We start from the raw sequence: 22,669 nt of genomic DNA, 5'->3' as shown, positions 1-22,669 counted from the left end.
TATAGAATATAGAACATAGAATATAGAACACAGAATATAGAACACAGAATATAGAATATAGAACACAGAATATAGAATATAGAACACAGAATATAGAACACAGAATATAGAATATAGAACACAGAATATAGAATATAGAACAGAGAATGTAGAATATAGAATATAGAACACAGAATATAGAACACAGACTATATAATATAGAACACAGAATATAGAACACAGAATATAGAACACAGAATATAGAATATAGAACACAGAATATAGAACACAGAATGTAGAATATAGAACACAGAATGTAGAATATAGAACACAGAATATAGAATATAGAACATAGAATATAGAACACAGAATATAGAATATAGAACACAGAATATAGAATATAGAACACAGAATATAGAACACAGAATATAGAATATGGAACACAGAATATAGAACACAGAATATAGAATATAGAACACAGAATATAGAACACAGTATATAGAATATAGAACACAGAATATAGAATATAGAACACAGAATGTAGAATATAGAAAACAGAATATAGAACATAGAATATAGAACACAGAATATAGAATATAGAACACATAATATAGAATATAGAACACAGAATATAGAATATAGAACATATAATTTAGAATATAGAACACAGAATATAGAATATAGAACACAGAATATAGAATATAGAACATAGAATGTAGAACAGAATATAGAATGTAGAACATAAAACAGAATATAGAACATACAACCCAGACTGGTTCTATCCTTCTCCCCCAAGTGTGCATTTGTTCACTCTCCTCGCCAATACAATGCAATGAGGGGGAGTGAACAAGTGCACACTTCAGGGAGAAGGGGGCAAAACAGAATTGGGCTAACGGGATGAGGAAGAATGAATCTACTTCCTCAACCAGTATAATCTCTAGAAGATGAATAGAACTCTTCCCAGCCAATAGAAGTGACCAGAAGCCCTGGATCAGGTTGCTCATATTGTCTGCTTGGTCTCTCCGATGGCTCTCCGTTCATTTGTTCTGTTCTGGCTCTAAAGGTGAAACCCAGGAAGGATCTGTTCCGTCAGAGTGTTCTGCCCCGCCTTCGACGCAAGGTCACAGTCTCCACCTCCTGTTCACAGCTCCACCCACTGGAGGAGGGGCTCAGCCCAGGACTCGCCCCCGAGCAGACAAGGAAACGCAGGTACAAAACTAGTAATATACACTTTCTTATCAAAAGACTGGGAGGGTTGGAGGGTGTGTGTGAGGGTTGGAGGGTGTGTGTGAGGGGGTCAGAGGGTTGGTATATGTGTGTGTGTGAGAGGGTTGGAGGGTGTGTGTGAGGGGGTCAGAGGGTTGGAGGATGTGTGTGTGTGTGAGGGTTGGAGGGTGTGTGTGTGTGACGGTTGGAGGATGTGTGTGAGGGGGTCAGAGGGTTGGAGGATGTGTGTGTGTGAGAGGGTTGGAGGATGTGTGTGTGAGAGGGTTGGAGGGTGTGTGTGTGAGAGGGTTGGAGGGTGGTGTGTGAGGGGGTCAGAAGGTTGGAGGATGTGTGTGTGTGAGAGGGTTGGAGGATGTGTGTGTGAGAGGGTTGGAGGGTGTGTGTGCGAGAGGGTTGGAGGGTGTGTGTTTGAGAGGGTTGGAGGGTGTGTGTGTGAGAGGGTTGGAGGGTGTGTGTGTGAGAGGGTTGGAGGGTGTGTGTGTGAGAGGGTTGGAGGATGTGTGTGTGAGAGGGTTGGAGGGTGTGTGTGAGAGGGTTGGAGGGTGTGTGTGTGTGAGAGGGTTGGAGGGTGTGTGTGTGAGAGGGTTTGGGGGTTGGAGGGTGTGTGTGTGAGAGGGTTGGAGGGTGTGTGGGTGAGAGGGTTGGAGGATGTGTGTGTGAGAGGGTTGGAGGATGTGTGTGTGAGAGGGTTGGAGGGTGTGTGTGTGTGGGAGGGTTGGAGGGTGTGTGTGAGAGGGTTGGAGTGTGTGGTGTGTGTGTGTGTGTGTGTGTGTGTGTGTGTGTGGTGTGTGTGTGTGTGTGTGTGTGTGTGTGTGTGTGTGTGTGTGTGTGTGTGTGTGTGAGAGGGTTGAAGGGTGTGTGTGTGTGTGTATGAGAGGGTTGAAGGGTGTGTGTGTGTGAGAGAGGGTTGGAGGGTGTGTGTGTGTGTGTGTGAGAGGGTTGGAGGGTGTGTGTGAGAGGGTTGGAGGGTGTGTGTGTGAGAGGGTTGGAGGGTGTGTGTGGGAGGGTTGGAGGGTGTGAGTGAGAGAGTTGGAGGGTGTGAGTGAGAGAGTTGGAGGGTGTGTGTGAGAGGGTTGAGGTTGTGTGGTTTATCATTAAAGGGTGTGTGTGTGTCAGTGTTGGAAGGTTGGACGGTGTGTGTGTGAGGGGGTTGGAGGGTGTGTGTGAGAAGGTTGGAGGGTGTATGTGTGAGAGGGTTGGGGGGTAGGAGGGTGTGTATGTGAGAAGGTTGGGGGTTTGGAGGGTGTGTGTGTGAGAAGGTTGGGGGGTGTGTGTGTGAGGGGGTTTGAGGGTTGAAGGGTGTGAGAGGGTTGAAGGGTGTGTGTGAGAGGGTTGAAGGGTGTGTGTGAGAGGGTTGAAGGGTGTGTGTGAGAGGGTTGAAGGGTGTTTGTGTGATGGTTGAAGGGTGTGTGTGTGAGGGTTGAGGTTGTGTGGTTTATCATTAACCACACTGTCATAAACTCAGCCCTTTAAACAGGAGTGTGTCAACAGAACAGTAATTAATGGAGCAGGGACTGTGTCCATCCGTCTGTCTGTCTGTCTGTCTTCTCATAGCAGGGACTGTGTCCATCCGTCTGTCTGTCTTCTCATAGCAGGGACTGTGTCCGTCTGTCTGTCTTCTCATAGCAGGGACTGTGTCCATCCGTCTGTCTGTCTGTCTTCTCATAGCAGGGACTGTGTCCATCCGTCTGTCTGTCCTCTCATAGCAGGGACTGTGTCCATCCGTCTGTCTGTCTTCTCATAGCAGGGACTGTGTCCGTCTGTCTGTCTGTCTTCTCATAGCAGGGACTGTGTCCATCTGTCTGTCTTCTCATAGCAGGGACTGTGTCCGTCTGTCTGTCTTCTCATAGCAGGGACTGTGTCCATCCGTCTGTCTGTCTTCTCATAGCAGGGACTGTGTCCATCTGTCTGTCTGTCTTCTCATAGCAGGGACTGTGTCCGTCTGTCTGTCTTCTCTTAGCAGGGACTGTGTCCGTCTGTCTGTCTTCTCATAGCAGGGACTGTGTCCATCTGTCTGTCTGTCTTCTCATAGCAGGGACTGTGTCCATCTGTCTGTCTGTCTTCTCATAGCAGGGACTGTGTCCGTCTGTCTGTCTTCTCATAGCAGGGACTGTGTCCATCCGTCTGTCTGTCTTCTCATAGCAGGGACTGTATCCGTCTGTCTGTCTTCTCATAGCAGGGACTGTGTCCATCTGTCTGTCTGTCTTCTCATAGCAGGGACTGTGTCCGTCTGTCTGTCTTCTCATAGCAGGGACTGTGTCCGTCTGTCTGTCTTCTCATAGCAGGGACTGTGTCCGTCTGTCTGTCTTCTCATAGCAGGGACTGTGTCCGTCTGTCTGTCTTCTCATAGTTGTCTGTTTACCTCGTATTATTGAATCCGACATGTTTGTTCCAGAACCTTCCTTAAAGGTTTATTCACAAACCTCACCTTGTTCCACATGTTGTTGTGTTAAAGTCAAACCTCACCTTGTTCCACATGTTGTTGTGTTAAAGTCAAACCTCACCTTGTTCCACATGTTGTTGTGTTAAAGTCAAACCTCACCTTGTTCCACATGTTGTTGTGTTAAAGTCAAACCTCACCTTGTTCCACATGTTGTTGTGTTAAAGTCAAACCTCACCTTGTTCCACATGTTGTTGTGTTAAAGTCAAACCTCACCTTGTTCCACATGTTGTTGTGTTAAAATCAAACCTCACCTTGTTCCACATGTTGTTGTGTTAAAGTCAAACCTCACCTTGTTCCACATGTTGTTGTGTTAAAGTCAAACCTCACCTTGTTCCACATGTTGTTGTGTTAAAATCAAACCTCACCTTGTTCCACATGTTGTTGTGTTAAAGTCAAATTATGTTATTAGACACTTTTACACATTATTTAGAAAGCTGAAAAACACAGATTTAACCACAAAGACCAGGGAGGTTTTCCAGCGCCTCGCAAAGAAGGGCACCTATTGGTAGATGGGTATAAATAAATAAAAGCATCCATTGAATATGTGAGTATGGTGCAGTTATTAATTACACTTTGGATGGTGTATCAATACACCCAGTCACTATAAAGATACAGGCGTCCTTCCTAAATTGTTTCACGGAGAGGAAGACAACGGCTCAGAGATTATCACCATGAGACCAATGATGACTTTAAAAAACTGTTACAGAGTTTATTGGCTGTGATAGGAGAAAACTGAGGATGGATCAACAACATTGTAGTTACTCCACAATATTAACCGAAATGACAGAGTGAAAAGAAAGAATCTTGGACAGAATATAAATATTCCAAAAAATGCACCGTGTTTCCAGTAAGGCACTAAAGTAAAACTGCACAAATAAAATCCTGAATACAAAGCGTTATGTTTGGGGCATATTCAACACACCACATCACGGAGTAGCACTCTTTATATGTTCAAACACGGTAGTGGCTGCATCATGTTATGGGTATGCTTGTCATCAGCAAGGACTGCGTCGTTTTATGGGATAAAAATAAACGGAATAGAGCTAAACACCGGTAGGAAAACCTGGTTCAGTCTGCTTTCCAAGAGACACTGGGAGGGAGACAAATTCCCCTTTCAGGAAGACAATAACCTAAGACAGAAGGCCATACACTGAAGTTGCTTACCAAGATGATATTGAATGTTCCTGAGTGGCCTAGTCACAGAAAATCTATGGCAAGACTTAAAAATGGCTGTCTAACAACCAGATCTTTAAAAATTATTAAAAGATTAGTTTGCAAATATTGTACAATCAAGGTGTGGAAAGCTCTTAGAGATTTACCCAGAAAGACTCACAGCTGTAATCGCTGACAAAGGTGACTCAGGGGTGTGAATACTTATGTAAAATAGATATTTCTTTCTTTCAATCTCGCTTCTTTCTTTTTTAAAAAATCATATTGATATTATGGGGTCTTGTGTGTAGATGGTTGAGTTTTTTTAAATCCATTTTTTATTCTGTCTGTACTGGAACAAGATGTGGAATAAGTAAAGGGAACACTTTCTGAAAGCTCTGTATCTGGAACAAGACGTGGAATAAGTAAAGGGAACACTTTCTGAAAGCTCTGTATCTGGAACAAGATGTGGAATAAGTAAAGGGGAACAGTTTCTGAAAGCTCTGTATCTGGAACAAGACGTGGAATAAGTAAAGGGAACACTTTCTGAAAGCTCTGTATCTGGAACAAGATGTGGAATAAGTAAAGGGGAACCGTTTCTGAAAGCTCTGTATCTGGAACAAGATGTGGAATAAGTAAAGGGGAACAGTTTCTGAAAGCTCTGTATCTGGAACAAGACGTGGAATAAGTAAAGGGAACACTTTCTGAAAGCTCTGTATCTGGAACAAGATGTGGAATAAGTAAAGGGGAACACTTTCTGAAAGCTCTGTATCTGGAACAAGATGTGGAATAAGTAAAGGGAACACTTTCTGAAAGTTCTGTATCTGGAACAAGATGTGGAATAAGTAAAGGGGAACACTTTCTGAAAGCTCTGTATCTGGAACAAGATGTGGAATAAGTAAAGGGAACACTTTCTGAAAGCTCTGTATCTGGAACAAGATGTGGAATAAGTAAAGGGGAACAGTTTCTGAAAGCTCTGTATCTGGAACAATATGTGGAATAAGTAAAGGGGAACAGTTTCTGAAAGCTCTGTATCTGGAACAAGACGTGGAATAAGTAAAGGGAACACTTTCTGAAAGCTCTGTATCTGGAACAAGACGTGGAATAAGTAAAGGGGAACAGTTTCTGAAAGCTCTGTATCTGGAACAAGACATCGAATAAGTAAAGGGAACACTTTCTGAAAGCTCTGTATCTGGAACAAGATGTGGAATAAGTAAAGGGGAACACTTTCTGAAAGCTCTGTATCTGGAACAAGACGTGGAATAAGTACAGGGAACACATTCTGAAAGCTCTGTATCTGGAACAAGATGTGGAATAAGCAAAGGGGAACACTTTCTGAAAGCTCTGTATCTGGAACAAGACGTGGAATAAGTAAAGGGGAACACTTTCTGAAAGCTCTGTATCTGGAACAAGATGTGGAATAAGTAAAGGGAACACTTTCTGAAAGCTCAGTATCTGGGATTTATGTAGCTCTTCTCTCAGACCTCAACTCTGAACAACTAATCTCTCAGGTTTGGATGGGCATTAACACGTAAATTACTTTACAATAGGCTCCTTTAGGGAAAGAAATACAGTTCACATATGAATAAATACTGTATACTGTGTGCCCTATGACATACTGTATACTGTGTGCCCTATGACATACTGTATACTGTGTGCCCTATGACATACTGTATACTGTGTGCCCTATGACATACTGTATACTGTGTGCCCTACGACATACTGTATACTGTGTGCCCTATGACATACTGTATACTGTGTGCCCTATGACATACTGTATACTGTGTGCCCTATGACATACTGTATACTGTGTGCCCTATGACATACTGTATACTGTGTGCCCTATGACATACTGTATACTGTGTGCCCTATGACATACTGTATACTGTGTGCCCTATGACATACTGTATACTGTGTGCCCTATGACATACTGTATACTGTGTGCCTTACGACATACTGTATACTGTGTGCCTTACGACATACTGTATAGTGTGTGCCTTACGACATACTGTATACTGTGTGCCCTATGACATACTGTATACTGTGTGCCCTATGACATACTGTATACTGTGTGCCCTATGACATACTGTATACTGTGTGCCCTATGACATACTGTATACTGTGTGCCCTATGACATACTGTATACTGTGTGCCTTACGACATACTGTATACTGTGTGCCTTACGACATACTGTATACTGTGTGCCTTACGACATACTGTATACTGTGTGCCCTACGACATACTGTATACTGTGTGCCCTATGACATACTGTATACTGTGTGCCCTATGACATACTGTATACTGTGTGCCCTATGACATACTGTATACTGTGTGCCCTATGACATACTGTATACTGTGTGCCCTATGACATACTGTATACTGTGTGCCCTACGACATACTGTATACTGTGTGCCCTACGACATACTGTATACTGTGTGCCCTATGACATACTGTATACTGTGTGCCCTACGACATACTGTATACTGTGTGCCCTATGACATACTGTATACTGTGTGCCTTACGACATACTGTATACTATGTGCCCTATGACATACTGTATACTGTGTGCCTTACGACATACTGTATACTGTGTGCCCCATGACATACTGTATACTGTGTGCCCTACGACATACTGTATACTGTGTGCCCTACGACATACATGGTTGTGAGATAACCTGGCCTCTCCAGTAGAGTCTATCTCTGGGACACATCGGCCTCCAGGCTCCTGCTGGCTCCAGGTATTCACTGGTTGAAACAGCCGGCAGGGTAGGGAGCCTGGGGGCAGGAGAGGGAGCCTGGGGGCAGGGTAGGGAGCCTGGGGGCAGGGTAGGGAGCCTGGGGGCAGGAGAGGGAGCCTGGGGCAGGGTAGGGAGCCTGGGGGCAGGGTAGGGAGCCTGGGGCAGGGTAGGGAGCCTGGGGGCAGGGTAGGGAGTCTGGGGGCAGGGTAGGGAGCCTGGGGGCAGGGTAGGGAGCCTGGGGGCAGGGTAGGGAGCCTGGGGACAGGGCAGGGTAGGGAGCCTGGGGACAGGGCAGGGTAGGGAGCCTGGGGACAGGGAGCCTGGGGGCAGGGTAGGGATTCTGGGGGCAAGGTAGGGAGCCTGGGTGCAAGGTAGGGATTCTGGAGGGGAAGGTAGGGAGCCTGGGGGCAGGGTAGGGCGCCTGGGGGCAGGGTAGGGAGCCTGGGGAGAGGGCAGGGCGCCTGGGGGCTTGGTAGGGAGCCTGGGGAGAGGGCAGGGCGCCTGGGGGCAGACAGCCATTTATATCTAGACTACAGATAACCAGACTGTCTCTACCAAGAACAGCCATTCATATCTAGACTACAGATAACCAGGCTGTCTCTACCACAGACAGCCATTTATATCTAGACTACAGATAACCAGGCTGTCTCTACCACAGACAGCCATTCATATCTAGACTACAGATAACCAGGCTGTCTCTACCACAGACAGCCATTCATATCTAGACTACAGATAACCAGGCTGTCTCTACCACAGACAGCCATTCATATCTAGACTACAGATAACCAGGCTGTCTCTACCACAGACAGCCATTTATATCTAGACTACAGATAACCAGGCTGTCTCTACCACAGACAGCCATTTATATCTAGACTACAGATAACCAGGCTGTCTCTACCACAGACAGCCATTCATATCTAGACTACAGATTACCAGGCTGTCTCTACCACAGACAGCCATTTATATCTAGACTACAGATAACCAGGCTGTCTCTACCACAGACAGCCATTTATATCTAGACTACAGATAACCAGGCTGTCTCTACCACAGACAGCCATTCATATCTAGACTACAGATAACCAGGCTGTCTCTACCACAGACAGCCATTTATATCTAGACTACAGATAACCAGGCTGTCTCTACCACAGACAGCCATTCATATCTAGACTACAGATAACCAGGCTGTCTCTACCACAGACAGCCATTTATATCTAGACTACAGATAACCAGGCTGTCTCTACCACAGACAGCCATTCATATCTAGACTACAGATAACCAGGCTGTCTCTACCACAGACAGCCATTCATATCTAGACTACAGATAACCAGGCTGTCTCTACCACAGACAGCCATTCATATCTAGACTACAGATAACCAGGCTGTCTCTACCACAGACAGCCATTCATATCTAGACTACAGATAACCAGGCTGTCTCTACCACAGACAGCCATTCATATCTAGACTACAGATAACCAGGCTGTCTCTACCACAGACAGCCATTTATATCTAGACTACAGATAACCAGGCTGTCTCTACCACAGACAGCCATTTATATCTAGACTACAGATAACCAGGCTGTCTCTACCACAGACAGCCATTTATATCTAGACTACAGATAACCAGGCTGTCTCTACCACAGACAGCCATTCATATCTAGACTACAGATAACCAGGCTGTCTCTACCACAGACAGCCATTTATATCTAGACTACAGATAACCAGGCTGTCTCTACCACAGACAGCCATTTATATCTAGACTACAGATAACCAGGCTGTCTCTACCACAGACAGCCATTCATATCTAGACTACAGATAACCAGGCTGTCTCTACCACAGACAGCCATTCATATCTAGACTACAGATAACCAGGCTGTCTCTACCACAGACAGCCATTCATATCTAGACTACAGATAACCAGGCTGTCTCTACCACAGACAGCCATTCATATCTAGACTACAGATAACCAGGCTGTATAATATTTCTTGCCAGATGCAAATAACAGCCAAACATCCTCGTCGTCACGTCAGTCAAGTCTGGGCCTGTCGGTTCAGCCGTTAAACTTCACAGGAGGAAGAGAGAGAGAGAGAGAGAGAGAGAGAGAGAGAGAGAGAGAGAGAGGGAGAGAGAGAGAGTGAGAGAGAAGAGCGAGAGAGAGAGACAGAGAGAGAGTGAGAGTCAGAGAGAGAGAGAGAGAGTGTCAGAGAGAGAGAGAGAGAGAGAGAGAGTGAGAGAGAGAGAGAGAGAGAGAGAGAGAGAGTGAGAGTCAGAGAGAGAGAGAGTGTCAGAGAGAGAGAGAGAGAGAGAGAGAGAGAGAGTGAGAGAGACAGAGTGTCAGAGAGAGAGTGTCAGAGAGAGAGAGTGTCAGAGAGAGAGAGTGTCAGAGAGAGAGAGTGTCAGAGTGAAAGAGAGAGAGAGAGTGTCAGAGTGAAAGAGAGAGAGTGTCAGAGTGAGAGAGAGAGAGTGTCAGAGTGTCAGAGAGAGAGAGAGAGAGTGTCAGAGTGTCAGAGAGAGAGAGAGTGTCAGAGTGAAAGAGAGAGAGAGTGTGTCAGTGTCAGAGAGAGAGAGAGTGTCAGAGTGAAAGAGAGAGTGTGTCAGAGAGAGAAAGAGGTTTCCCTGGCTCTACTTTCATAAATCATTAACAACCTGGTGTAGCTCCTGACCCTGAGTGTGTGTGTGTACATCCGTGTGTGTGTGTGTGTGTGTGTACGTCCGTTGATGTGTGTATGTGTACTTCCGTGTGTGTGTGTGTACGTCCGTGTGTACGTCCATGTGTGTGTGTGTGTGTGTGTGTGTACGTCCGTGTGTGTATGTGAGTGTGTGTGTGTTCCACCCCCGCCTGCTCCTGACCCTGAGTGTGTGTGTGTACATCCGTGTGTGAAGGACTAAAAATGATGTTTTCAGAATCTCCCTGAGCTTCTCTTTCTCTGGTGTGTGTGTGTGTGTGTGTGTGTGTGTGTGTGTGTGTGTGTGTGTGTGTGTGTGTGTGTGTGTGTGTGTGTGTACGTCCGTGTGTGTATGTGAGTGTGTGTGTGTTCCACCCCCGCCTGGATATGATGGTATTGCCCTGGAGAGAACAGTGTCAGTACAGACCTGTTGAGCAACAACCTCCTGTCAGGAAAATACAACTAGTCTGTCTGTTCCAGTCCATTCACTAGCAACTGTCTGTCTGTCTGTCTGTCTGTCTGTCTGTCTGTCTGTCTGTCTGTCTGTCTGTCTGTCTGTCTGTCAGTTCCAGTCCATTCACTAACAACTGTCTGTCTGTCTGTCTGTTCTAGTCCATTCACTAACAACTGTCTGTCTGTCTGTCTGTCTGTCTGTCTGTCTGTCTGTCTGTCTGTCTGTCTGTCTGTCTGTCTGTCTGTCTGTCTGTCTGTCAGTTCCAGTCCATTCACTAACAACTGTCTGTCTGTCTGTTCTAGTCCATTCACTAACAACTGTCTGTCTGTCTGTCTGTCTGTCTGTCTGTCTGTCTGTCTGTCTGTCTGTCTGTCTGTCTGTCTGTCTGTCTGTCTGTCTGTCTGTCTGTCTGTCTGTCTGTCTGTTCTAGTCAATTCACTAACAACTGTCTCTCTGTCTGTTCCAGTCCATTCACTAACAACTGTCTGTCTGTCTGTTCCAGTCCATTCACTAACAACTGTCTGTCTGTCTGTTCTAGTCCATTCACTAACAACTGTCTGTCTGTTCCAGTCCATTCACTAACAACTGTCTGTCTGTTCCAGTCCATTCACTAACAACTGTCTGTCTGTCTGTCTGTCTGTTCCAGTCCATTCACTAACAACTGTCTGTCTGTTCTAGTCCATTCACTAACAACTGTCTGTCTGTCTGTTCCAGTCTATTCAATAACAACTGTCTGTCTGTTCCAGTCCATTCACTAACAACTAGTCTGTCTGTTCTAGTCCATTCACTAACTGTCTGTCTGTTCTAGTCCATTCACTAACAACTGTCTGTCTGTCTGTTCCAGTCCATTCACTAACAACTGTCTGTCTGTTCCAGTCCATTCACTAACAACTAGTCTGTCTGTTCTAGTCCATTCACTAACAACTGTCTGTCTGTTCTAGTCCATTCACTAACTGTCTGTCTGTTCCAGTCCATTCACTAACAACTGTCTTTCTGTTCTAGTCCATTCACTAACAACTGTCTGTCTGTCTGTTCCAGTCCATTCACTAACAACTGTCTGTCTGTTCCAGTCCATTCACTAACAACTGTCTGTCTGTCTGTTCTAGTCCATTCACTAACAACTGTCTGTCTGTTCTAGTCCATTCACTAACAACTGTCTGTCTGTCTGTTCCAGTCCATTCACTAACAACTGTCTGCCTGTCTGTTCTAGTCCATTCACTAACAACTGTCTGTCTGTTCTAGTCCATTCACTAACAACTGTCTGTCTGTCTGTCTGTCTGTGCCAGTCCATTCACTAACAACTGTCTGTCTGTCTGTCTGTCTGTCTGTCTGTCTGTCTGTCTGTCTGTCTGTCTGTCTGTCTGTCTGTCTGTCTGTCTGTCTGTCTGTCTGTCTGTCTTTCTGTCTGTCTGTCTGTCTGTCTGTCTGTCTGTCTGTCTGTCTGTCTGTCTCAGTCCATTCACTAACAACTGTCTGTCTGTTCCAGTCCATTCACTAACAACTGTCTGTCTGTCTGTCTATCTGTTCCAGTCCATTCACTAACAACTGTCTGTCTGTCTGTCTGTCTGTCTGTCTGTCTGTCTGTCTGTCTGTCTGTCTGTCTGTCTGTCTGTCTCTCTGTCTGTTCCAGTCCATTCACTAACAACTGTCTGTCTGTTCCAGTCCATTCACTAACAACTGTCTGTCTGTTCCAGTCCATTCACTAACAACTGTCTGTCTGTCTGTCTGTCTGTCTGTCTGTCTGTCTGTCTGTCTGTCTGTCTGTCTGTCTGTCTGTCTGTCTGTCTGTCTGTCTGTCTGTCTGTCTGTCTGTCTGTCTGTCTGTCTGTCTGTCTGTCAGTTCCAGTCCCTGAGTGTGTGTGTGTACATCCGTGTGTGTGTGTGTGTGTGTGTACGTCCGTTGATGTTAGTATGTGTACTTCCGTGTGTGTGTGTGTACGTCCGTGTGTACGTCCATGTGTGTGTGTGTGTGTGTGTGTGTGTGTGTGTGTGTGTGTGTGTGTGTGTGTGTGTGTGTGTGTACGTCCGTGTGTGTATGTGAGTGTGTGTGTGTTCCACCCCCGCCTGGATATGATGGTATTGCCCTGGAGAGAACAGTGTCAGTACAGACCTGTTGAGCAACAACCTCCTGTCAGGAAAATACAACTAGTCTGTCTGTTCCAGTCCATTCACTAGCAACTGTCTGTCTGTCTGTCTGTCTGTCTGTCTGTCTGTCTGTCTGTCAGTTCCAGTCCATTCACTAACAACTGTCTGTCTGTCTGTCTGTTCTAGTCCATTCACTAACAACTGTCTGTCTGTCTGTCTGTCTGTCTGTCTGTCTGTCTGTCTGTCTGTCTGTCTGTCTGTCTGTCTGTCTGTCTGTCTGTCTGTCTGTCTGTCTGTCTGTCTGTCAGTTCCAGTCCATTCACTAACAACTGTCTGTCTGTCTGTTCTAGTCCATTCACTAACAACTGTCTGTCTGTCTGTCTGTCTGTCTGTCTGTCTGTCTGTCTGTCTGTCTGTCTGTCTGTCTGTCTGTCTGTCTGTCTGTCTGTCTGTCTGTTGTTCTAGTCAATTCACTAACAACTGTCTCTCTGTCTGTTCCAGTCCATTCACTAACAACTGTCTGTCTGTCTGTTCCAGTCCATTCACTAACAACTGTCTGTCTGTTCCAGTCCATTCACTAACAACTGTCTGTCTGTCTGTTCTAGTCCATTCACTAACAACTGTCTGTCTGTTCCAGTCCATTCACTAACAACTGTCTGTCTGTTCCAGTCCATTCACTAACAACTGTCTGTCTGTCTGTCTGTCTGTCTGTCTCAGTCCATTCACTAACAACTGTCTGTCTGTTCCAGTCCATTCACTAACAACTGTCTGTCTGTCTGTCTGTCTATCTGTTCCAGTCCATTCACTAACAACTGTCTGTCTGTCTGTCTGTCTGTCTGTCTGTCTGTCTGTCTGTCTGTCTGTCTGTCTGTCTGTCTGTCTGTCTGTCTCTCTGTCTGTTCCAGTCCATTCACTAACAACTGTCTGTCTGTTCCAGTCCATTCACTAACAACTGTCTGTCTGTTCCAGTCCATTCACTAACAACTGTCTGTCTGTCTGTCTGTCTGTCTGTCTGTCTGTCTGTCTGTCTGTCTGTCTGTCTGTCTGTCTGTCTGTCAGTTCCAGTCCCTGAGTGTGTGTGTGTACATCCGTGTGTGTGTGTGTGTGTGTGTACGTCCGTTGATGTTAGTATGTGTACTTCCGTGTGTGTGTGTGTACGTCCGTGTGTACGTCCATGTGTGTGTGTGTGTGTGTGTGTGTGTGTGTGTGTGTGTGTGTGTGTGTGTGTGTGTACGTCCGTGTGTGTATGTGAGTGTGTGTGTGTTCCACCCCCGCCTGGATATGATGGTATTGCCCTGGAGAGAACAGTGTCAGTACAGACCTGTTGAGCAACAACCTCCTGTCAGGAAAATACAACTAGTCTGTCTGTTCCAGTCCATTCACTAGCAACTGTCTGTCTGTCTGTCTGTCTGTCTGTCTGTCTGTCTGTCTGTCTGTCTGTCAGTTCCAGTCCATTCACTAACAACTGTCTGTCTGTCTGTCTGTTCTAGTCCATTCACTAACAACTGTCTGTCTGTCTGTCTGTCTGTCTGTCTGTCTGTCTGTCTGTCTGTCTGTCTGTCTGTCTGTCTGTCTGTCTGTCTGTCTGTCTGTCTGTCTGTCTGTCTGTCTGTCAGTTCCAGTCCATTCACTAACAACTGTCTGTCTGTCTGTTCTAGTCCATTCACTAACAACTGTCTGTCTGTCTGTCTGTCTGTCTGTCTGTCTGTCTGTCTGTCTGTCTGTCTGTCTGTCTGTCTGTCTGTCTGTTCTAGTCAATTCACTAACAACTGTCTCTCTGTCTGTTCCAGTCCATTCACTAACAACTGTCTGTCTGTCTGTTCCAGTCCATTCACTAACAACTGTCTGTCTGTCTGTTCTAGTCCATTCACTAACAACTGTCTGTCTGTTCCAGTCCATTCACTAACAACTGTCTGTCTGTTCCAGTCCATTCACTAACAACTGTCTGTCTGTCTGTCTGTCTGTTCCAGTCCATTCACTAACAACTGTCTGTCTGTTCTAGTCCATTCACTAACAACTGTCTGTCTGTCTGTTCCAGTCTATTCAATAACAACTGTCTGTCTGTTCCAGTCCATTCACTAACAACTAGTCTGTCTGTTCTAGTCCATTCACTAACTGTCTGTCTGTTCTAGTCCATTCACTAACAACTGTCTGTCTGTCTGTTCCAGTCCATTCACTAACAACTGTCTGTCTGTTCCAGTCCATTCACTAACAACTAGTCTGTCTGTTCTAGTCCATTCACTAACAACTGTCTGTCTGTTCTAGTCCATTCACTAACTGTCTGTCTGTTCCAGTCCATTCACTAACAACTGTCTTTCTGTTCTAGTCCATTCACTAACAACTGTCTGTCTGTCTGTTCCAGTCCATTCACTAACAACTGTCTGTCTGTTCCAGTCCATTCACTAACAACTGTCTGTCTGTCTGTTCTAGTCCATTCACTAACAACTGTCTGTCTGTTCTAGTCCATTCACTAACAACTGTCTGTCTGTCTGTTCCAGTCCATTCACTAACAACTGTCTGCCTGTCTGTTCTAGTCCATTCACTAACAACTGTCTGTCTGTTCTAGTCCATTCACTAACAACTGTCTGTCTGTCTGTCTGTCTGTGCCAGTCCATTCACTAACAACTGTCTGTCTGTCTGTCTGTCTGTCTGTCTGTCTGTCTGTCTGTCTGTCTGTCTGTCTGTCTTTCTGTCTGTCTGTCTGTCTGTCTGTCTGTCTGTCTGTCTCAGTCCATTCACTAACAACTGTCTGTCTGTTCCAGTCCATTCACTAACAACTGTCTGTCTGTCTGTCTATCTGTTCCAGTCCATTCACTAACAACTGTCTGTCTGTCTGTCTGTCTGTCTGTCTGTCTGTCTGTCTGTCTGTCTGTCTGTCTGTCTGTCTGTCTGTCTGTCTGTCTGTCTGTCTGTCTGTCTGTCTGTCTGTCTGTCTGTCTGTCTCTCTGTCTGTTCCAGTCCATTCACTAACAACTGTCTGTCTGTTCCAGTCCATTCACTAACAACTGTCTGTCTGTTCCAGTCCATTCACTAACAACTGTCTGTCTGTCTGTCTGTCTGTCTGTCTGTCTGTCTGTCTGTCTGTCTGTCTGTCTGTCTGTCTGTCTGTCTGTCTGTCTGTCTGTCTGTCTGTCTGTCTGTCTGTCTGTCTGTCTGTCTGTTCTAGTCCATTCACTAACTGTCTGTCTGTTCCAGTCCATTCACTAACAACTGTCTGTCTGTCTGTCTGTCTGCCTGCCTGCCTGCCTGTCTGTCTGTCTGTCTGTCTGTCTGTCTGTCTGTCTGTCTGTCTGTCTGTCTGTCTGTCTGTCTGTCTGTCTGTCTGTCTGTCTGTCTACTGTTCTAGTCACTAATAACTGACATGGTGCTGACAGACCTAACTCATAGAAGGGATGTGGGTTGGAATCAGCTGACTGGTAGAATTAACCCGGATTTACAGGTGAGCTGTCAGAACTGGGTGGGTGGGGGGGGGGGGGGTCCAGCTCAAAGCATTAGAGTGGAATCCGAGGAATGTTGGAGATAGCGGAGTTACCGTTTCAGTGAGGGAGGGGGGAAGGGGAGAGAGAAGCCAGGCAACGTGTGAGGACTCATCAGAAACACACACAGTGAAAAGCGGGAGGCTCGGGAGAGAGCTACTTCCTCGCGTTGTAAGTTAGTCCTGTTGTGTGTTTTGTGGTGTGAACTTTGGATCTCTGCTTGCGGCAACTGGTCAGAAGAAAAAAATGTCCGTCTGAATTTGAGAGACTTTTTGCGATGACTCGCGATCTCGCAGGTAAGCGTTGTCAAGATTATTTGTAAAAAACTAAAATGTAGGCTAAAGTTATCGATATGTAGATCTGTGGCTTTTGGAGAAATGGGCGTTTCGTTTGTTGTTGCAGCTGAATGCTTGTGATTGGTAGTGTTGTGACAGGCTAGCCTGGAACCAGATGTTGAACAACTGATTTTTATATAATAATATAATCGTTGTTTATTGGAAACGGATGACAGGACAAACAAAAGGCCTAGCCATAGGTTATTAAACTGTAACAATCGAGACTAACGGAAGTTACACATACAGGTAGACTATTACTCACCTGTACTTTAGCAAATCCGTTGTCATTGCGACAGGACATGATACAAAACATATTTCCTCGTACAGGACAGATGTTTTTGTAATGGCTCACACTCATTTCCGTTAAATAATGGAGAGGGTTTGCGACATCGGGGTAGAAATCTGAAAGCTAGACTGCTGTAGCCAAAAGACGGGACAACGCCCCTCCTCGGGACCGATTGACACACGGTAGGGTCTGATGCCGGTGCCAACTCTCACCCACTGGTATTCAATCATCTATACTAGTTTCGATAGAATTTGAGTGGTTCCTCCATCATCCATCAGCTTTTTTACCGAACCAGGGGCGGAGAGGACACTTTTTAAAATTAAAGATGGTTTCTACTGCTGAGGGGATTATTTAAACGGATCCTAGATATGTGTTTAAAAGTCCAGGTGGAACCTCAGGAAGACGTTAATACGCATCCCCATGGCAACCCCCCCCCCCCCCCCCCCCCCCCAAACACACCGGCCGGTAATGTCTTGTGCGTCCGGTTTGGATGCAGCAGACCGGTCAAGCTACAGGCAGGCATTTTACCGGGATGTTGGAAGTGGAAGGAAACGGGAAATGGCTATTAAAAGACAGAAAGACAGACATTGCACAGTGAACTCACATAGCCTAGTTAACCTTGGGCAGCGGCCTCCATCCTGTGTGCGCTCCCGAGAGCGTCATTGACAGGGATCTCTCTCAATCCTGCAGCGCAATGATCTAAGGCACTGCGTCACTACAGTCCCTGGTTCGATTCCAGACTGTATCCTCATCCGGCCGTGATTGGGAGTACCCATAGGGCAGCGCACATTTGGCCCAGCGCCACCCAGGTTTGACCGGGGTAGGTCGTCATTGTAAATAAGAATTTGTTCTTGTTTACTGACTTGCCTCAGCTGGTCCGAACACTATTGACTTGCTTCCTGATTTGAAGTTCTGATTTTCTCCTCCAAAACCGCCACCTATAACGGCACCGCCTCGCAGATATCAAATCAACAAGTCAACAAGCTTTGACAGATCTTATCACACATGAATCCTGTTTGATTGATGACGTATGATGGAACGTAACGGGTGGGAGGGAGGGAGGGAGGGAGGGAGGGTGGGAGGGAGGGAGGGAGGGCGGGAGGGAGGGAGCAGGTTGACACTTGGTGAGAGAAGGGTGCAATTGCAGCCTGCAATTCGGGGGCGTTCCTGCGTGTGGGCGTTCCTGCGTGTGGTCGTTCCTGCGTGTGGGCTTCCTGCGTGTGGGCGTTCCTGCATGTGGGCGTTCCTGCATATGGGCGTTCCTGCATATGGGCGTTCCTACGTGTGGGCGTTCCTGCGTGTGGTCGTTCCTGCGTGTGGGCGTTCCTGCGTGTGGGCGTTCCTGCGTGTGGTCGTTCCTGCGTGTGGTCGTTCCTGCGTGTGGGCGTTCCTGCGTGTGGTCGTTCCTGCGTGTGGGCGTTCCTGCGTGTGGGCGTTCCTGCGTGTGGGCGTTCCTGCATGTGGGCGTTCCTGCATATGGGCGTTCCTACGTGTGGGCGTTCCTGCGTGTGGGCGATCCTGCGTGTGGGCGTTCCTGCGTGGCCAGGGGGGGGGGGGGGGGGGGGTGAATAAACTCATATAATACTTTTATTTCCCTTTGGAAGAGTCACAAGCATGAAGATATCCTGCTCTAAGGGGGGTTGGGGGGCGGTCATACAGGAACCAATGGGATCCTCGAGGGGGCGTGTTCATGAAGGAACCAATGGGATGCTTGGGGGGGGGTCCTGCAGATGCAGTAATACCCACATGCAGGAACGCCCCGAATTGTGGGCTGCAGTTGCACCCTTTTAGCTTGGCGAGGGGAAGTATGGCAGTGTGTGTTACAAGACAAGCCGGCCTCTGACTCTCTGCCAGGAACAGAAGAGAGGGGAACAATAGACGGGTCTACCTGCTGTTTAACGGGGTTGGGGAAGACTGGGCCTGTTATAGTGTGTGGAACAGACAGAGAGGCCTATTGTTGTTTAGGAACATCAGAGGATGCTGTTGTTGTTATGGGAACATCATATCAGAGGTTGCTGTTGTTGTTATGGGAACATCATATCAGAGGTTGCTGTTGTTGTTATGGAACATCACATCAGAGGATGCTGTTGTTGTTTAGGAACATCATATCAGAGGTTGCTGTTGTCGTTTAGGAACATCACATCAGAGGTTGCTGTTGTTGTTTAGGAACATCACATCAGAGGATGCTGTTGTTGTTTAGGAACATCAGAGAGGCCTGTTGTTGTTTAGGAACATCACATCAGAGGTTGCTGTTGTTGTTATGGAACATCACATCAGAGGATGCTGTTGTTGTTTAGGAACATCACATCAGAGGTTGCTGTTGTTGTTTAGGAACATCACATCAGAGGTTGCTGTTGTTGTTTAGGAACATCATATCAGAGGTTGCTGTTGTCGTTTAGGAACATCACATCAGAGGTTGCTGTTGTTGTTTAGGAACATCACATCAGAGGTTGCTGTTGTTGTTTAGGAACATCACATCAGAGGATGCTGTTGTTGTTTAGGAACATCAGAGAGGCCTGTTGTTGTTTAGGAACATCACATCAGAGGTTGCTGTTGTTGTTATGGAACATCATATCAGAGGTTGCTGTTGTTGTTATGGAACATCACATCAGAGGATGCTGTTGTTATTTAGGAACATCATATCAGAGGTTGCTGTTGTTGTTTACGAACATCACATCAGAGGTTGCTGTTGTTGTTTAGGAACATCACATCAGAGGTTGCTGTTGTTGTTTAGGAACATCACATCAGAGGTTGCTGTTGTTGTTTAGGAACATCACATCAGAGGTTGCTGTTGTTGTTTAGGAACATCACATCAGAGGTTGCTGTTGTTGTTATGGAACATCACATCAGAGGTTGCTGTTGTTGTTATGCAGCTAGTTGGGCTCAAAATATATATCTTTAAAATAGGCTTTAACAAAAGTCAAACACAGTCTTTAGTAAAGAGAGACAGACAGACAGAGGAGTATGAGAGAGACAGAGAAAGTCCACGTTAGTAAATGTGTTATTTCTGTCTTTCAGTAAGAGGAGGAGTGTCACTGCATACCTGAGTCAGCTGAAGGTGAGCTCTCTCTCTCACACACACACACACACACACACACACACACACACACACACACACACACACACACACACAGGGCCGGCTCCAGGCAGCGACATAAGCGGTCGTTTAAGGCCCCAGACTCAATTAGCCATGTCAGCTAACAATTTGTTGATTGGTAAGTTATCCCCTAGCCAGTTATCTTGTAGTAATCATGGCCGAATAACGACCGGGCACATGACCGAATACCGACCGGGCTCATGGCCGAATACCGACCGGGCACATGGCCGGGTCTCTGACCTCCACGGGGAAACCGTTGATTTAGTTATTGATGAGTCGAACTGCATGAAATTTGTTATAAAATTGCTAAATGTTCTCTCCGCTCCATGACAAAATATGTAGAACTAAAGAAAACTTGCTTTAAAACGACAACATTTTAGAATTGCAGGACATTAACTTTAAAACATTTTATTCTCCATTGTCAAGAGGGCGGGGGGGCACAAAAAATAAATGGTGTCCGCTTGGTGTAGAGCCCCCAACCAAATCTGGCTCAGGGACCCCAAAAGGCTAGGGCCCCCAAAAGGCCAGGGCCCCCAAAAGGCTAGGGCCCCCAAAAGGCCAGGGCCCCCAAAAGGCTAGGTCCTCCAAAAGGTTAGGGCCCCCAAAAGGTTAGGGCCCCCAAAAGGCTAGGGCCCCCAAAAGGTTAGGGCCCCCAAAAGGCTAGGGCCCCCAAAAGGCTACGGCCCCCTAAAGGTTAGGGCCCCCAAAAGGCTAGGGCCCCCTAAAGGTTAGGGCCCCCAAAAGGCTAGGGCCCCCAAAAGGCTCGGGCCCCCTAAAGGCCAGGGCCCCCGAAAGGCCAGGGCCGGCCCTGCACACACACACATGCTGAAACAACACTCACCAAAACATTCAGGCCTGTGGGTGTTTTTCCTGTGAAGTTTCAGTCAGCCCAATGTTTATCAGGAATGTAACACCATTTCTTTAACGTTGCGGTAAGGTTAGTTCAAGGTTATTCTTGTTGTGTAGGTGTGTGTGGGGGTTGCAGGGAGATGCATGTCAATTTAAGGTTGTTGTAACGTTGTTGTAACGTTGTATATGTGTTTGGAGGTCGCAGGGGGGGATAGATTTTAGTCTAAGGTTGGTGTAACATTGTTGAAATGTTGTATAGGTGTTTGGAGGTAGCAGGGAGATGGACTCTCTGAAGAAGGAGTTGGAGGAGGAACTGAAGCTATCTACTGATGACCTGAGGAGTCACGCCTGGTACCATGGACCCATAGGCAGAGAGGTACACACACCTGGTACCATCGACCCATAGGCAGAGAGGTACACACACCTGGTACCATGGACCCATAGGCAGAGAGGTACACACACCTGGTACCATGGACCCATAGGCAGAGAGGTACACACACCTGGTACCATGGACCCATAGGCAGAGAGGTACAAACACACACCTGGTACCATGGACCCATAGGCAGAGAGGTACACACACCTGGTACCATCGACCCATAGTCAGAGAGGTACACACACCTGGTACCATGGACCCATAGGCAGAGAGGCACACACACCTGGTACCATGGACCCATAGGCAGAGAGGTACACACACACCTGGTACCATGGACCCATAGGCAGAGAGGCACACACACACCTGGTACCATGGACCCATAGGCAGAGAGGCACACACACACACCTGGTACCATCGACCCATAGGCAGAGAGGCACACACACACACACCTGGTACCATCGACCTATACACAGAGAGGTACACACACACCTGGTACCATGGACCCATAGGCAGAGAGGCACACACACACACACCTGGTACCATCGACCCATAGGCAGAGAGGCACACACACACACACACACACACCTGGTACCATCGACCTATACACAGAGAGGTACACACACACCTGGTACCATGGACCCAAAGGCAGAGAGGTACACACACCTGGTACCATGGACCCATAGGCAGAGAGGTACACACACACACCTGGTACCATGGACCTATACACAGAGGTACACACACCTGGTACCATGGACCTATACACAGAGGTACACACACCAGGTACCATGAACCCATAGGCAGAGAGGTACACACACACCTGGTACCATGGACCCATAGGCAGAGAGGCACACACACACCTGGTACCATGGACCCATAGGCAGAGAGGCACACACACACACCTGGTACCATCGACCCATAGGCAGAGAGGCACACACACACACACCTGGTACCATCGACCTATACACAGAGAGGTACACACACACCTGGTACCATGGACCCATAGGCAGAGAGGCACACACACACACACCTGGTACCATCGACCCATAGGCAGAGAGGCACACACACACACACACACCTGGTACCATCGACCTATACACAGAGAGGTACACACACACCTGGTACCATGGACCCAAAGGCAGAGAGGTACACACACCTGGTACCATGGACCCATAGGCAGAGAGGTACACACACACACCTGGTACCATGGACCTATACACAGAGGTACACACACCTGGTACCATGGACCTATACACAGAGGTACACACACCAGGTACCATGAACCCATAGGCAGAGAGGTACACACACACACACACCTGGTACCATGAACCCATAGGCAGAGAGGTACACACACCTGGTACCATGGACCCATAGGCAGAGAGGTACACACACACACCTGGTACCATGGACCCATAGGCAGAGAGGTACACACACACACCTGGTACCATGGACCCATAGGCAGAGAGGTACACACACACACCTGGTACCATGGACCCATAGGCAGAGAGGTACACACACAC

The 22,669-nt window shown here is 46.9% G+C and overlaps 1 protein-coding gene across 6 annotated transcripts in view; it reads left to right on the top strand.

The window, feature by feature from the left end:
- Window positions 1–22,669, top strand: part of LOC109885653 (breast cancer anti-estrogen resistance protein 3) — a 40,142-nt gene that overhangs the window by 6,000 nt on the left and 11,473 nt on the right. For 3 of the 6 annotated variants that reach the window (XM_031811019.1, XM_031811021.1, XM_031811022.1), the window contains exons 5-7: window positions 1,043–1,188; window positions 19,852–19,891; window positions 21,039–21,155. In XM_031811019.1, the coding sequence (XP_031666879.1) occupies window positions 1,043–1,188; window positions 19,852–19,891; window positions 21,039–21,155 (303 nt within the window). Of the gene's footprint in view, window positions 1–1,042; window positions 1,189–16,314; window positions 16,509–19,851; window positions 19,892–21,038; window positions 21,156–22,669 lie in introns of those variants that run through there. The other 3 variants (XM_031811023.1, XM_031811025.1, XM_031811024.1) reach the window with 3 other exon arrangements.

Source organism: Oncorhynchus kisutch, unplaced genomic scaffold (genome assembly GCF_002021735.2).
Source record: "Oncorhynchus kisutch isolate 150728-3 unplaced genomic scaffold, Okis_V2 Okis01b-Okis20b_hom, whole genome shotgun sequence".
NCBI lineage: Eukaryota > Metazoa > Chordata > Actinopteri > Salmoniformes > Salmonidae > Oncorhynchus > Oncorhynchus kisutch.
This window is presented reverse-complemented; position numbering and strand designations above follow the sequence as displayed.